Source organism: Dama dama, chromosome 18 (genome assembly GCF_033118175.1).
Source record: "Dama dama isolate Ldn47 chromosome 18, ASM3311817v1, whole genome shotgun sequence".
Classification (NCBI taxonomy): Eukaryota; Metazoa; Chordata; class Mammalia; order Artiodactyla; family Cervidae; genus Dama; species Dama dama.
In genome coordinates, this window is record NC_083698.1 from 30693463 (window position 1) to 30710442 (window position 16980).

Consider the following 16980-nt stretch of genomic DNA (forward strand, 5'->3'; position numbering starts at 1 on the left):
GGGTTTCGGATCTCCTATCATGTCCAGAAAAGTGTCCTGTCTATGCAAAATATATAAACATGCTCACACCATGCAAAATAAAGAGATCTATTGAGAGTTCTATCTTAAAAAATTATATGTGACTAACCACTCATTCTGGAGAAGGAAATGGGAACCCACTCCAGTGTTCTTGCCTGGAGAACCCCAGGGACAGAGGAGCCTGGTGGGCTGCCGTCTATGGGGTCGCACAGAGTCAGACATGACTGAAGCGACTTAGCAGCAGCAGCAGCAGCAACCACTCATTCATTTAATAAGTGATTATGTTTATAGTCATCTCACACACAACTAGTAACTTACCTCTTTTCATCACCAAGAGTCAGCTACCATTATCCCCGTTTTAACAGATGAGGGAATTTGAGGCTCACACAGTTTAAGTTATTTACTTGCCCAAGGACACAAAATTAGGAACTGGTGCAACTCATACCTGACCCTACACCTAACACCAAAGCCCATACTGCCTTACCATGTGGAGCTTCTAGAGTGCTTAAACTCCTGGCAATTTCATTCCAGCCAAATGATCTGCAATCTGTAAAATCTGATACTTTACGTATGCTTACTACAGTTTTTGTTTGAAGACTGACATTCTTCCATCATTAGAAAGGTTCCTTCTTCAGGAAAAGAATGACAAACTCTTCAAATATTTTTAAAATCACCATGACTGGCTTGTGGGGCCCTAAGGTTTGTCCTTGCTTTTAGAACACTGGGAGATACTCGAGTATCAGAACTGGATGGCAGTACATACATATCCAAACATATGTCCACAGCTCCCCTAGATCCCATTTTTAAGACCCCTGCTTTTACTTCTAATCATTGTGTTAGATCAGATACTCGCTGTTCCCTCTGATCATGAAGATTTCCAGTCAGGGGAGAAGGTGGGGTGAAGGAAGGAAGCAAGGGTTTCTTCCCTTGGGGTGTAAGAGGAAGCCAGAGGAAGAAAACATCTTTAAGTCAAGGAAACTGACTGCTAAGAGCCCAGTGACTAGAGGAGCGACTCTACTAAAAAGCAAATCACACAGATGTTTAATAAATTCCCCCAGCTGGGTAATGATACATTTCTCCAAATGGAAAAAAAAAGTGAAAATGTAGACACTTACCTGAAGGAAAAATGTAATAAAAGAAATAATTCCAAGGATTAGAAACAACAGTGAAAACAAGTTACTATTCTGTCTTTTGGTTTCATCATCCTCATCTCTGGTGAAAATCTGGCAAAAAAAAATAAAGGGTATTCAGTACCACTGAAGAAACCATTCAAAGTCTGACCCATTTTACACCTAGTTAGAATTTGGGGTCAAGAGGGCCTTAGCATGTGGAGGTCAGGCAGGCTTCCCTAAGGCCAAACTTAAATGGGGCAGTACTGTGCCTTCCCTAGGGGCCAAAGCCTGTCATTCATTCATTAATCTATCCAATTCTTTCTCTGCTCACACTCCTTCTTGAAGTAACGGGTGCTTCAAGTCAGTACCAAACCCACTACAGAACTGGGGACAAGGACTCTCTTATTCCTCTGATGGGAAACTACACTGTTTGGCAGTCTGTTGTTTCACAAGTTGACATTTCCAACTGTCCCAAGGTGTCTGGAGACACATCTGCTGATGTGGCTTTGGTGAGCCCAGGAGGAGGGCTCATATATTCAGCCCAGGACTCTCTGAAGAAAGGAGGCTTCTTCAGCCAACCTTCTCTGTAGGGTGGCCTGTTAGACAGACAGTGGGGAACTACAGCCAGCTGACCCGGAATCACACTGGGAGACCTTGGTTAAAAGAGCTGAACAGGATGCACTGGGCTCAAAAAGCATGCAGAGAACAACCACTTCACAGGGAAAGAAAACCATCTTCCTTCACACTGGGCCAAAATCTGACTTGTGAGACTGTAACTTTATGGTTGAAAAGGCCACCATGAAGAGCAGGTGCGACCAGTATCCGTCAACCGGAATCTTTCACAAGCTGTCCCATTTGTTTTCCTCTTACTATGTGGGATGGACATCCCACAGGGGCCAAGCGCTCAGCCCCATCCCGTCCTGACAAGCACATGAGTCAGGGAGTGGCTCTCCCCTGAGCTGGAGTGATAGACACGCGGGGACCCTCTGAACACCAGTCACAGAACCGTTCGGGGGGGGGCTCAGAGTGCAATGATGCAGGTGGGGGACAGTCGCCTCGTCAGTGCCATGGGCTGTCTCCCAGGGTCTCATTCCCAGGGCCCGAGGACAGAAACCAACTGCCATGACAAAGGGAGTTTTGAAAAATCAGTTTTCCTATCACAAATAAAACTTCTGCTCCTACATCTTCAAGCTGTTATATGAAGGCGCAATGCATGTTGTTGTGGCTTTTATAAATTCACAAATACAAACAGTTCATTCTTTAGTCAGGACTCACAGGTAAGTCCCCAAAATGAACATAAACACTTACTCCTATAATCCTTGAAAGTAAGACTGAAAATGTTGGTTGCAGACCTCCATTTATAATGGCGCAAAATACACCAACCACAAAATAAGGCCATTCAGTTATATTCAGCTTCAGAATCCTCCAAAAGGAAACTGGAGGTACATTTTCATCCTGGAGAACACAAAATATTACAACAAACTAGTTAGGAAAATAACTGATCTTAATGGATTGAACTGATGTACAGTTCTTCTGTATGCACAACAATTTTTAAACAAATATATTTTATTCCTACTTCCTTATCAATTGTTGGCTATGTAACACTTTTTAAAGAGTGCTGACAGATTCTGTTACATTGTGCCTTCATTTTTAAAGAAATACATGATGAATCCATAAATATTTAAGTCTCACCTGACATCTGGAATGTGACAAGTGTATTTGTAAGGATGAAAAGAACAAAAATGTTTGTATTTGAAGACCCACTGTTATCTCTTTACATTATAAGCTCTAATTCTAAAATTCTTATCCTATAAATTATCATTCATAAATTCCACTTTAGAGTTAACATGTTGAGATTTGGGCCTGTGGACCAAGCTAAGGGATAGGACAGGGAATTCTGGATAACCCTTTCTTGCTCCCACTCCGATCCCAGCCTTAGCCCACTGCTAACGACATCAGTCTGCAGCCTCCTCTGTACCAAAGTTTCTTCTGTACTGAGCTTTCTGTCCTGGGTTTGGGATCCACGGACGCTCCTGCGAGTTGATTTTCTTCTGATTAGAATGTATCTTGAATCTTGGGAGGACGTGTACAAGTCATCAATTTCACTTAGGGATTCACCAGGGGTATTTTCTAATTCAAGTTCATTTCCTTCTGTCTAAGATAAACAAAAAATATGCATAAGTTGGTTAGGCAGAGTTAACCAATGAAATCTAATCATTTAACAGCAGATATCAAGGAAAATGGTAATTTAAGTCCTTATGGGAAAGGATGAAGTGGAACTGCCATTTTTTTGGTGATTATATTTGAAAATTAAAACCATTAAATAAGGACACCCATAAACTATGCTGAAACAACATGGCATCCATTTGGAATATCGTATCTAGTCACCTCCTTTCTGTGAGTTTTTTTGGCTCAATCAGCTTTGCTTCAGACCAGTGACATGAACGCAAATAATGGTACAAGTCATACTGTGAGACACAATGTTTTCAGTAGACATGTCAAAAAAAGTGGTAGGTAAAGTTAACTTTAATTATATATTTTATCTAACCTTTAATGTATCTAAGATATTAGATTAACATGTAATGAGTGTAAAAACTTTTTGAGATAGTTTGCATTTTTCTTTGGACTAAGTCTTTGGACTCTGGTATGCATCTTCAACTTACAAACACTTCAGTTCAGATTAACCACCACTAACGTGCTCAACAGCCGTGTGTGGCGAGCAGCTGCTAGAGCGGATACTGCCACAGCTGCTGGTTAGTCGCTCAGTCGGGTCCTACTCTTTGTGCAACCCCATGGACTGTAACCTGCCAGGCTCCTCTGTCTATGGAATTCTCCCAGCAAGAATACTGGAGTGGGTTGCCATTTCCTTCTGCAGGGGATCTTCCTGACCTAGGGATTGAACCCACTTCTCTTGCCTGGCAGGCAGATTCTTTACCACTGAGCCATCTGCGAAGCCCTTACTAGAGTGGATAGCTCACTTTTAAGCCTTTTTAACTTCACCTTTCTCTATCCTTCTTCATTTCTCTCCTTTCAAGAGGGGAAAAACAAATATCTAAAACCTGGTGTGATCCTCAATTCGCCCTGCTTCCCACCCAAGAATTTTTTCCCTCTTCTCAAGATAATCAATAGTAACATTTATTTATAGCACCAAATACAGCAAAATCAGCTCATGCCTGAGATACTTGAGGAAAATGCTAGAGTCAGACTATACCTGCATTGTGACAAGCCTGAAGTAAATGCCTCTCTTCCCCATGAGCTCATCATGACTGCCTTTCTCCACAATGACTCCATCATCAAGACCTGCGATGACATCAGCATTACGAACCGTGGACAGACGATGCGCTATCACAATGGTGGTCCGGCCTTCCCTGGCCTAAAGGGAGAAAAAGCTCACTTTTGAATATGTGAACGATTATATGAAAAAAACTCAGTAATTCAATGTATATTTACTGACCACCAATGCCCTGGACATTGCAAAACTGTGTAAGCTATATGAGGCAGTCTTTGGCTTCAGTAAATGTATTGTTAATGGTTTAATATGATGTTTTAATAAGTATAAAACACAAATATGACAGTCTCATATTAATACTATGTAAGCATCTAAGATTTTACTCAATCTCTACTGGCCTAAGTTTACGTAATAATCAAGGGCTCATACAGAGGTAAAACACTCGAAAGCCCAGGAATCAGTCAACTAGAGCAGATACAGGCCCGCTCCTATCCTATGCAAGCCAGCCAGCACCAAGTCCCCCTAGAAGTCACCCTGTGCTCCCTCACAGACATCTGGATGACCAAGACAATAAATGTGAGGCAACAAAGCATCACACGGATCTGAAGTCAAACCTTAGTTCTGCTCTATATGAATTCCAGGGTCTTATACAAGTCTTTAAACCTGTGTAAGGTTCAACTTATTCACATATCAAATGGGGATATTAATACAATGCTACTTTCTGGAGTAGTTGTGATATACAATAATGCATAGGTAGCACTGTGATGTACACAGTAAGTGCTTAATAAATGATGCTTATTTCTAGGGAGAAGCATTATGAAAAAAACTAAGGAGTTAAGTAAATGTCTTAAACACCCAATCTCATTTTTATCTTCATAGGGAACAAAGCCAGATAACCAGCACTTGTCTGAGATTTCTTTAACCTTTGTAACTTTCCCAATGCTTATAATTTTTCTTATTCATATTTCTCTCTGGGAACTAGCAATAAAATTCTCAGAATAAGCTAGCAAAAAGAGGTATAAGGATCAGTATGAAAAAGAGAAGTGAGAAAAAGTCTAGGAAGAAAAAAATGCACATCAGAAAAATTAGGTGGAAAACACTAGAAAGCAGAGAAGACAATGGATCAATTCTTTGGATGTTTTCAAAGGATGAGATGTGGAATGCCCCCTCTAAAACGTGCATTAAAAGGAAAAGGTATTTTTAAATGCAACCTTTCTAAATTCATTTTATTAATAATTTAATACATAGTAACATGGTAGAATAGAAAGAAAACACAGATAAGCAAAGTGAAGAGGGAAAAGCAGACTCAATCGCATCTCCATCTATTTTGGTCCACAAAATTCTCAGGGACCTTTTTTCTTTTTCCTTTCTCAACAACCTGTTATGCACTCTGACAGGATGTTTAGAGAAACAGAGTTGTTTTGTTATTGGAAGAGGGAGATAGTTGGGGCAGAAATGAGTTCATCTTTTAATTCTACTGGGAGCACTTCAACTCAGAGCACTCAGAGTGAAAAGGTTTCCGCGTTCCGTGTCCTCACAGAGCGAGCCTCGCTGTCATCAGACACCAGAGACCAAGCGCACAGTGACTCGCATGGCACACGCATCACGTCCATCAGGTGAGTGAGTCACACGGGCTCAGGCACTGCAGGAAGGTCGACCTCTGTTGATGGTCAAGGACATTTCATTTCAATCCCAGCGTCATCAGCTCTCTGGCACTCTCCTCAAGATAAGAGGTCTCTCATTTCCCATCGTCTCTGATAGGCATCTGACCTCTTGAGAACTAGATGTAAACCTTCCTCGTGTTGACAACAGTAAGAACTCATAAAACCTAAGTATCAGGGTTATCTCTAAGGCTAAGTTTTTAACATCACAATGAAGACCAACTTTCATCTGAGTCTATATTTCTCATTGTTTAACTTAAAAAAAGTGCAAGCATCTTTCAATGAAAGTTTATTCATCTCTACCTAAAAATATACCAGAGAAATAGAAGTTATTCAGATCCAGAGAGGCCTGATGGTTCTAATAGCTTAAAGAATTACTTTAGGAGAGATTTCTCTAAAAATAATATTAAGAAGAATTAACAATGGAATGCTCTTATGCTCATAAACCAGCTAGGATTGAACTGAGGTTCACCCACCTTATCCAGGGCCGCCTGAACCACCGCTTCACTCTCCGTGTCCAGCGCTGAGGTGGCCTCGTCCAGCAGGAGGATCTTGGGGTTGCGAACCAGGGCCCGGGCGATGGCGATTCTCTGCTTCTGTCCACCGCTTAGCTGGGCTCCTCTCTCTCCAACCAGGGTGTCAAATTTCTATAGCACCGAAAACACAGGAGGATTAAACAACAGAATAAGCAATCTCAGCTCAGATTTGTAAAATGCGAAGTAATCCTATAAAGAACCCAAACCTCACAGGCATATGGTCCAGTTGTGTGTGTGTGAAGTCGCTTCAGTTGTGTCGAACTCTGCGACTCTGTGGACTGAAGCCACCAGGCTCCTCTGTCCATGGAATTCACCAGGCAAGAATACTGGGGTGGGTTGCCATGCCCTCCTGTAGGGATCTTCCCAACCCAGGGATCGTCTCTTATGTCTCCTGCATTAGCAGGTGAGTTCTTTACCACTGGTACCACCTGGGAGGTCTCAACTTAGCAAAAAAACCCTCATTAAAAAAAAAAAAAAAAATGTGTCAGATCTTCCCTAGTGGTCCAGTGGTTAAGAATCTTCCTTGCAATGCAGGAGACACCTCTTTGAACACTGGTCCAGAAAGATCCCACATGCCAAGGAGCAACTAATAACATGAGCGACAACTACGGAGCCTGTGCTCCAGAGCCCAGAGCCCCAGAGTCCTGGGTGCCTAGAGCCCGTGCTCTGCAACAAGAGAAGCCACCACACTGAGACGCCCTCGCCTGCAACTAGAGCAGCCCCTGCTCCCCGCAGCTAGAGAAACCCGGCTGGCAGCAATGACAACCCAGAGTAGTCAAAAAATAAGTAAATATTCTTAAAAAGTATGTCTGCTACTAGTTGATGCTACTAGAGCTTTAAAATCTGGAGTCATCTTGATTTGCCACCTTGGGAAGTTCCTCCAGTTTATATTCCTTTCCTGACTTCTGATGCATCAGGCCAGCATGCCATGACTCTCCAAGCACAACAAAGATGGAGAAGGACTTACATTAGGCAGTTTCATGATAAAGTCATAGGCGTTGGCTTCCTTCACAGCTTTCTGAATCTCATCCATGGTGACATCTTCACGGCCATAGCGAATGTTCTCGGCTATCGTGGTGGCAAACAGCACAGGCTCCTGACTCACCACCCCGATAATCTCCCGCAGATACCTTACATTGATGGTCCTGATATCCTGTCCGTCGATACTGACCTAAAATAAAAAGGAGCTGTGATATGCACAAAGCGCAGATTTGTGACGTGCGATCTGCTGAGCTAAGTCAGTGCTGCAGCAGCTGGCTGAACAAGAGTCATCTCACCGTGCCCTCCGTGGGGTCGTACAGCCTCTGCATCAGCTGCACGGTGGTGCTCTTCCCGCAGCCGCTGTTCCCAACCAGGGCCACCGTCTGCCCGCTCCCTACCTTCAGGTTGAGGCCCTTCAAGATCTATGAGAATGAATGAGAAATAAACTTAAACCGCAGATTTCAGGACTACATACATTGCTGAATTGTCAAGTAATCATTTCATTGTACCTTAACTTCGCTTCGAGATGGGTAATGGAAGTGAACATTTCTGAATTCCAGATTTCCTTTAATATTGTCGGGTTTGTGCCCAGTCTTCGAATAGCTGTCGATGCTTGGTTTCTAAACAGAATAAAATGTCAGAAGGTTATGGCAACTACTAGGTTACAATAAATACTTTCAATTACATTTGTGGAGAGCTGAATAAAAGTGATAAAGAAATGGACTGTTTTAGACAGATAAATACATGGCCAGCCCAGACTTACATTATCAATGATCTTGAAGACTTCATAAGCTGCTCCTCTTGCATTTGCAAATGCCTCAATGTTTGGAGATGCTTGTCCAATACTAAAAGCTCCAGTTAATACAGAAAAGACGACCTGAGGAATGTGAAGCAAAAGCATCAAGTTACTTAGTATTTAGTACGCTTTTTTCATACTTTTAACATCACTAGTTAAAATTTTACATGGCAAGATAACATATGAATACTGACTATTAAAACTATTTTAAAGTTGAAGTACTCTTCAGTTGAGAATGCTGAATTCATCTTACTGGATCTGTGAAATAATAAATTCTATATGACTGGAATACTTTCATATGTCTTCAAAGGCCAAGAATTTTGGGTTAGAGCATCAGCAGGGTATAGTGGAGATAAACCCTGTTATGAGAGTCAGAAACCTGAGGTCTGAATCCCGGATTAAGCACTAAATGGCTGTATGTCTTCAGGTGATTCTCTGACAGTCTGGACTTCAATTTCTTTATTTGCAAAAAAAACAGACAAGATTCTGTTTTCCCTACCAAGCAATCTTAATGTTGCTGTATCGAGTGGAACGGTACATAGGAAAATATTTTGTAAATGATAAAGCACACATTCTCCATCAGATGGAATCTTTTTATCCCCCTCCACCAAAGTCTATTCTTTTCGAGGTCTGATGAACAGACTTTTTTTTTCACTTTGCCCAAATCAGTTTCTTATCGTACATTTGACACTGTTTCTCTGCAGGTGTTAAAGAGGGCTAAAGTCACTGTTCATTTCTTTGTAAATCACACATTAGTTATATTATCCAACAACTTACAGTGAAGAAATTTTGCTAAGTGTTTGTATATTCACTTTCTCGATTAGTCCTTACAACAACACTAAAAGTTATGGCATCTTATTCTTGTCATTTCCATTTTGCAGAAGACGTAACAGAGTCTTCAAAGGTCTAGGTGGCTGAACCAAATCATCCAGTCAGTAAGTGGCACAGCCAGAATTTGAATGAAATTGGCCTGACATTTTAAAGGTGATTCATCTCTTACTATAACATCACTTACCGTGAGCACTTGTCCAATGGAATATTCTCCTGAGAGGACCAAGGAGGTCCCATACCAGAATGCCAGGGCATAGTATACATAGATCAACAGAAAAGCAGCACCCATAGAGATGTTGGCCGTGATAGCTTTCTTTATTCCAATTCTCTTGGCTTCTTCCAAATGTTTATTGTACCTGGGAGAAGTAAAAATTATCACACATGCTTGTAAAATCTTACAAAATGGGTCAATACAGCATGATGGTTATTGAGTACTCAAGATGCACCAAGGCCTCTGATGGGCGCTTCGCATGTATTTTCTCCCTTTGTCCACAGGTTGACCCTACGGTGTTAGTACTATTTTAACCTCTTCTTGTAGAAAAGGAAACTGAGGCCTTATGGAAATTAAGTAATCTGTGGAGGCGTGTTCTAAAAGCACCTTCTCTGGCGTTAGCAATAAAAGAAGTAATACTTAGCAAACTTACAGCACTTGCACTGTTTCATATATAAGACAAAACAAAAGCTATGAAAACACTTGTGTTTTCCCTTTAAAATCTGCATGCATTTGAAATGTATTAATAAAATGAAGATATAATGCTTTCGTACTCAATACAGATGTTTGTGGAGATGTGGACCTAGAGACTGTCATACAAAGCAAAATAAGTCAGAAGAAAACAAATATGATATATTAACACAAATACGGAATCTAGAAAAACAGTACAGACGATCTTATTTGCAAAACAGAAATAAAGACACAGATGTAGAGAACAAACATACAGACATGAAACGGGGGAAGAGATGGGGTGGGATGAATTCGGAGGTTTGGACGGACACATATACAACTACTGATACGATGCATAAGACAGACAACTAATGAGGACAGGCAACTCTGCTCACTGCTCTGTGGTGACCTAAAGGGGAAAGAAATTCAAAAAAGAAAGGAAATGAGGGGCGGGGGGACGCTGTGTGACTGTGTGTGTCTATGTCTGATTCTCTTTGCTGTGTGACAGAAACTAGCACAACATTATAAGGCAACTATAGTCCAATAAAAATTAATTTAAAACAAAGAAAGTACTCAATACAAGTAAGTCCTTGAAACCTCTGCACATCAAGGATGGAGGCAGTTTGCTCCCTGTCCTGCCTCCCTCTGGGCCTGCTGGAAGGACCATGTGAGAAAAACACATGTGCAGGAGCAATCTGAGTGCTCTGAATTGCCATCTAAGACTTTTTACATGTAAATAAACTGTGTCCTTTGCTAAGTCCTGCCCGACTCTTTGCAACCCTAAGGACTGTAGCCCGCCAGGCTCCTCTGTCCATGGGGTTTCCCAGGCAAGAATACTGGAGTGGGTTGCCGTGCCCTCCTCCAGGGGATCTTCCTTATCCAGGGATGGAACTCAGGTCCCCTGTATCGCAGGCAGATTCTTTACTATATGAGCCACCAGAGAAGCACCCACGAATAATTCTTACAGCAAATACAGGGCATTACACGAAAGAGGGCAAAGCCAAGGAAGCAAACAAAACCGAAGCAATGCTGGAGACCACTGACAGACATTTCCCTCTCATTCTAATCACTTAACATAATTTGAGCACTTTTTAAACCCTGGGGAAGTGGTTGATTTCTGATATTCAAGTTAGAGATAGATACATAGCAGACTGTTTTGCTTAAGAAGAGCGATATGGAGGTAAGTGAATGGGGATCAGATTTAAAGAAAAAGAAGGATCTTTGCAGATACAGAACCATGGTTAAACTATCCGAGAGAGAACAGATTGTAACTGAGCCTTAAATCTGTCCTTATTCTCTTAATACAACTCCCTACAGGACGTCAGAACATTGCCTTGCTGAAAGAGGAGCTCATAAATGCTGAAATGAAAGAGTTTATTTCTAACAGGATGTATATTTTGAGTTCTTTGATCCATAAACACATTATGGTATAAACGTTATACAGCATTATATTAATTTTTTGGAGGATTTGTTCCATTTGTTGGAATGTACAAGCAGAAGTCAAGCCCTGCTCAGGTATGAGCACATATTCTTTCACGCCCGCATGACATTTAAAACTACTTCAACAATAACCAGTTACCAAACGATGGCATGGCCCAATGAAATTTACATGATTACTTCCTAAAGAGTAAATTTAAACAGAACTTTTAGTGATAACATGGTAATACATTATTAAAGTTTCTCCCTCCAAAAAATGTAAATCTCCAACTAGCCAGTTATAACCCTTGACCAGAAAATTATTTTTGAGAAATGTGCTTCAATGGTTGAATATACATGTCTCCCACTTTATGAGCTGATGTGATATGAAAGTACCACCGGGCATAAATTGTACATGATTACATTTAAGGAACTTTAATGCTTTTGACTCACACTTTGTTTTGCCTTTATGTCAGTTCTTGCTTACCGAGACTAATGTAGAAATCACTGTGATATGCTGTGTCCCAAGCAGCCAGACGAAACTTTTGCACAGGAAGAAGCAAGAAGGAAGAAAATCACTTAGATGCCAGAAAAGATAAATGAAAAAAAGAAGGGGGTAAGGAAGGAGGAGAAGCAAATACTACTCCTTTTGCATAGGCTTTTTGATTAGCTTGTCAACAAAAATGTCACATGTACAAAATCAGATATTAAAATCATCAATTCATTAAAAACTCTAGTATCAAAATGGTAAAGTAGGATTTCCTAAAAGGGGTCAACGTTACATAACAAAACACTGACAATTAGAAAAAACTATTCTTCTTAAGTAATATGAACACATTTATCAATGATGCAAATAGACACCTATGAGAGCAAGGAAAAATTTCTGCTGTGTGTGTGTGTGTTAGTCACTCAACTGTGTCCGACTCTCTGCAACCCATGGACTGGAGCCTGCCAGGCTCCTCTGTCCCTGGGATTCTCCAGGAAAGAATACTGCTGTGGATACCTACTCCCTTCTCCAGGGGATCTTCCTGACCCAGGGATCAAACCCAGGTCCCCTGCATTCCAAGCAAATTCACCGTCTGAGCCACCAGGGAAGCCACACTGTATACTACTGAATTAAATTCACTTTAAATTCTGAGAGAATTTGAGAGATCCTACTATACCTGCTAATTTGAAGAGAAAATCAGAGTAAGACCTTAACTCCTATCTATGTGGAAGCAGCAAAGGGAAGGGTAAGAACTAGAAGGAAAACTGAAGAATTATATTTGGTCTAAGAATGGCTTTAATAATTCTATTATTGCTATTGTTTTGGCACTAAGTCATATTTGACTCTTCTGCCATCCCATGGACTGTAGTCCACCAGGCTCCTCTGTCCATTGGATTCTCTAGGCAAGAATACTGGAATGGGCTGCCATTTCCTTCTCCAGGGGATCTTCCTGACCCATGGATCAAACCTGTGTCTCTCACATTTTCTGAATTGGCAGGCGGATTCTTTACCACCGAGTCACCTGGGAAGCCCCTTAATAATTCTACTTCCAAATTAAATCCCAAACCCAGGGACTTATCATCCTTCTTCTGGACCACTTCAATGGTCTTCTGAGTAGTTCAAATTTTTGACAGCTCTCATCCATTCACCGGACCAATTAGAGACAGAGAAATGATTTTAAAACATAAAGTAGACAGTCATTCCCTTGCTTAAATCCCTGAACTGCTTCCCTGTGCCCTTGGAGTTAAATCCTGACTCCTTACCAGGACATGCAAGTCCCCATTTTCTGGCCCCCACCCACCCTCAACAGCCCCTCTTCACCTCAATCTCCTCTCACTCAACCGAGCTCCAGTCACACAAGCCTTAGGATATTTTCTAGAATATACCAAAGTCTCTGCCATCTCGGGAAACCTGGAAGACTCTTGTGTCCCTACCCTACCACAGCAGGCTTTTTCTCCTCCCTCAAGCACCAGCCTCCCAGGACACCTCAAATGTCCAACACGCATGCCTTCCCTGACCGCCATGGCTAAAGCAGACTTGTCCTGCTCACCCGCATCAGCACATTCTTTGCTTCCTTCAGAACACATTTAAACAGTTCATGATCTAGTTCATGCCTCTGACGGTTTCTTTCTTCCTTCCTGCTCTCCTCCCTCCCTTCCTTCTCTTTTTTCCACCTCATGATTTTGACCAGGGATCATATGAGGGCAAAAAAGGCAAAGTAGCATATCAAGCTGTCGAAAGACATATAGACTTCCTATAACTCATAGCCTGAGGAAATGTGCTAATTCTTTTACAAGGTTCACATCAACAGGGAAGGTGAGTGTAGTGTTCTAAATACAAACTGATGAAGCATTAGGAATTATCTGAAAAGTGAAACAGAGGAATATGATTATGACCTGAAACTTCCTTTTCTTAGGTCACAGTTGAACTCATCTCACACGCTAGTAAAGTAATGCTCAAAATTCTCCAAGCCAGGCTTCAGCAATACGTGAACCGAGAACTTCCAGATGTTCAAGCTGGTTTTAGAAAAGGCAGAGGAACCAGAGATCAAATTGCCAACATCCGCTGGATCATCGAAAAAGCAAGAGAGTTCCAGAAAAACATCTATTTCTGCTTTATTGACTATGCCAAAGCCTTCGACTGTGTGGATCACAATAAACTGTGGAAAATTCTGAAGGAGATGGGAATACCAGACCACCTGACCTGCCTCTTGAGAAACCTGTATGCAGGTCAGGAAGCAACAGTTAGAACTGGACATGGAAGAACAGATTGGTTCCAAATAGGAAAAGGACTACGTCAAGGCTGTATATTGTCACCGTGATTATTTAATGTATATGCAGAATACATCATGAGAAACGCTGGGCTGGAGGAAGCACAAGCTGGAATCAAGACTGCTGGGAGAAATATCAATAACCTCAGATATGCAGATGACACGACCTTTATGGCAGAAAGTGAAGAGGAACTAAGAAGCCTCTTGATGAAAGTGAAAAAGGACAGTGAAAAAGTTGGCTTAAAGCTTAACATTCAGAAAAGTAAGATCATGGCATCTGGTCCCATCACCTCATGGGAAATAGATGGGGAAACAGTGCAAACAGTGTCAGACTTTATTTTTCTGGGCTCCAAAATCACTGCAGATGGTGATTGCAGCCATGAAATTAAAAGACGCTTACTCCTTGGAAGCAAAGTGATGACCAACCTAGATAGCATATTAAAAAGCAGACGTTACTTTGCCAACAAAGGTCCGTCTGGTCAAGGCTATGGTTTTGCCAATGGTCATGTATGGATGTGAGAGTTGGCCTGTGAAGAAAGCTGAGCGCCGAAAAATTGATGCTTTTGAACTATGGTGTTGGAGAAGACTCTTGAGAGTCCCTTGGAGAGCAAGGAGATCCAATCAGTCCATCCTGAAGGAGATAAGTCCTGGGTCTTCACTGGAAGGACTGATGCTGAAGCTGAAACTCCAATACTTTGGCCACCTCATGCGAAGAGTTGACTCATTGGAAAAGACCCTGATGCTGGGAGGGATTGGGGGCAGGAGGAGAAGGGGACAACAGAGGATGAGATGGCTGGATGGCATCACCAACTCGATAGGCATGAGTTTGAGTAAACTCCAGGAGTTTGTGATGGACAGGGAGGCCTGGCGTGCTGCGATTCATGGGGTCGCAAAGAGTGGACAAGATTGAGCAACTGAACTGAACTGTTTAAAAAACTTTTACATTTACTTTTTGAATAATCATAATAAGAAACAGTTAACAGAAATAGCTCTTCAAGGAAATTCTGATATGAATACCAAACAACATCACCTAATGCATAAGTAAAATTAAAACTGAATAAAATTCAGAAAAGTATTTCTGTCATATTCTGGAAGGTTTAACATAATTATATCCATATTTTGAGAAAACATTTCTAAATTTTAACAGGCAATTGATTTTTAAGCTTTTTGATGTTAAAAAAAAAAATCCAGTGAGGTCTACTTTGGTTTTGAACGTTTATTATAATTTTTGAAGACCTGGTTACTTATTTGTATCAACTTGGGAAAAAAAAATACCGCTTAACTGAATCAGCTTAATATCAGAATTAAAACTCTATAAAAATGCCAGCATTTAATATATGAATAATGCTAGAATGTATAAAGTAATCAGCCTGAGCACTGATTAAAAAAGATATTTTTCTTTCTATTTTTTATTCAAAGATTGGAGAAGGAAATGGCAACCCACTCCAGTATTCTTGCCTGGAAAATTCCAAGGACAGAGGAGCCTGGCAGGCTATAGTCCATGGGGTCGCAAAGAGTCGGACACGACTGGGCGACTTTCTCTCACTGCCAATACACAAGTGAAAACCCAGAGCCTAGCACGGTGCTTGGCATGTGGTAGATGCTGGATAAATTTGCCAAGTGAACTGAACATTCAAGAAATGGCCAAGCTGGAGAGAACCTTAGGCCATCAGGTTGTAGTCTTGAGTCTACTCCTGATATTCACGAAAAACTAATTTCCAATAATTCCCAATTTTCTAGAGGACCTTTCAAAGACAGAATCCAGTAAACAACATCTTCTGAAGAAATAATTCTACACATAAAGTGAATCTTTGAATATAACTGTGTAAGCCCATATGCTTGTTAAAAAATTGATCACTATCTTCTCTAAAAAACAAAACAAAAAAAAATCTGTATCTAATTATTTAGATCACTCCATTAAAAAATACTTTTAATTCCTTTAAACTTTCAGTGAACTAAAATAAGATTTATCTAAGTTTTGAATATTGGACTTGACACCTTTCCCTCCTTACACCGAGGTTATACATCATAATAGTTTTTCATTGCTAATAATATCTTCTAAAATTATCATGTTCTTCAAATTTTGGATGCCATTAATCTAAGAAGTTTTATAATCGTGTTCTTTTATGCAACATTAATAAAGGAGTTTAACAGAACACTCCGTATACAGCAGGGACCCAAAAGGCTCCAGCCTCAATATAATAAGCGTGTGCACCATGGAAAGTGCCAGCAGGGGAACCTGCTTGTCTCAACCTTGACGACAGATGAAGGGTGGGTGGGTGGGTGGGGGGGGACATGTCCCCTGGGAACTGGAACCATAAAAGGCAATGCTTATACCAGTCTGAAAAATACAAATTCACCAGTGTGGTTCAAAAACTCCTAGACCAAGAATATAATGTACATGGGCTCAGGTTAATAGTGCCCCCAGTGAGTGGCAGAAGCAAACACAAATCCTTCCTGCAAGAACTCAGCTTCTCAATCCAGACCCACAGCAACTGTAAGATGGCTCTGATTGTAGGATTTGTCTCAAATTCAGAGATGATGAATTGCAAGAGAAAAATGTGCATCCGAGAATTGATGGAATACTACATGTTCTCTAACTGTTCACTGCTGTCCACAGGAATGCCATTTTCACCCCTGGACTGTCATCAGGCACCCGGAGGCCTGCCCGTACACTGTTGGTCTGCAGATCTTATTACACTGTTACTGGGATTGCTGTGTAGACAATCATATGCTCTATACAGAATGACAGTTTTGCTTTTTGTTTACCAACCTAATAATTTTTCTTTTTTCTTTTTATGATTCTTACTCTTATTTTTTCCTTAATTTTATTATCTTGTACCAGTACAACCCTAAATAGAAATGATGCCAGCAGACATATTTGTTTCGTTATTTTAAAGGAATGCTATTAACATTTTACCATTTAATAAAATTTCCTGTGGGTATCTGATACATACTCTTTATTATTTTTTTTTCTTTCCCT

At 40.9% G+C, this 16980-nt stretch overlaps 1 protein-coding gene across 3 annotated transcripts in view; it reads right to left on the minus strand.

Moving 5' to 3' along the window:
* The window catches only part of LOC133072156 (ATP-dependent translocase ABCB1-like), a 118427-nt gene that overhangs the window by 36621 nt on the left and 64826 nt on the right, over positions 1 to 16980 (minus strand). For all 3 annotated transcript variants that reach the window (XM_061165103.1, XM_061165104.1, XM_061165106.1), the window contains 10 exons: positions 9349 to 9520; positions 8301 to 8414; positions 8047 to 8157; positions 7834 to 7959; positions 7524 to 7727; positions 6497 to 6667; positions 4342 to 4503; positions 3109 to 3285; positions 2439 to 2585; positions 1134 to 1241 (listed from right to left, as the gene is read on the minus strand). In XM_061165103.1, the coding sequence (XP_061021086.1) occupies positions 1134 to 1241; positions 2439 to 2585; positions 3109 to 3285; positions 4342 to 4503; positions 6497 to 6667; positions 7524 to 7727; positions 7834 to 7959; positions 8047 to 8157; positions 8301 to 8414; positions 9349 to 9520 (1492 nt within the window). The remainder of the gene's footprint in view (positions 1 to 1133; positions 1242 to 2438; positions 2586 to 3108; positions 3286 to 4341; positions 4504 to 6496; positions 6668 to 7523; positions 7728 to 7833; positions 7960 to 8046; positions 8158 to 8300; positions 8415 to 9348; positions 9521 to 16980) is intronic.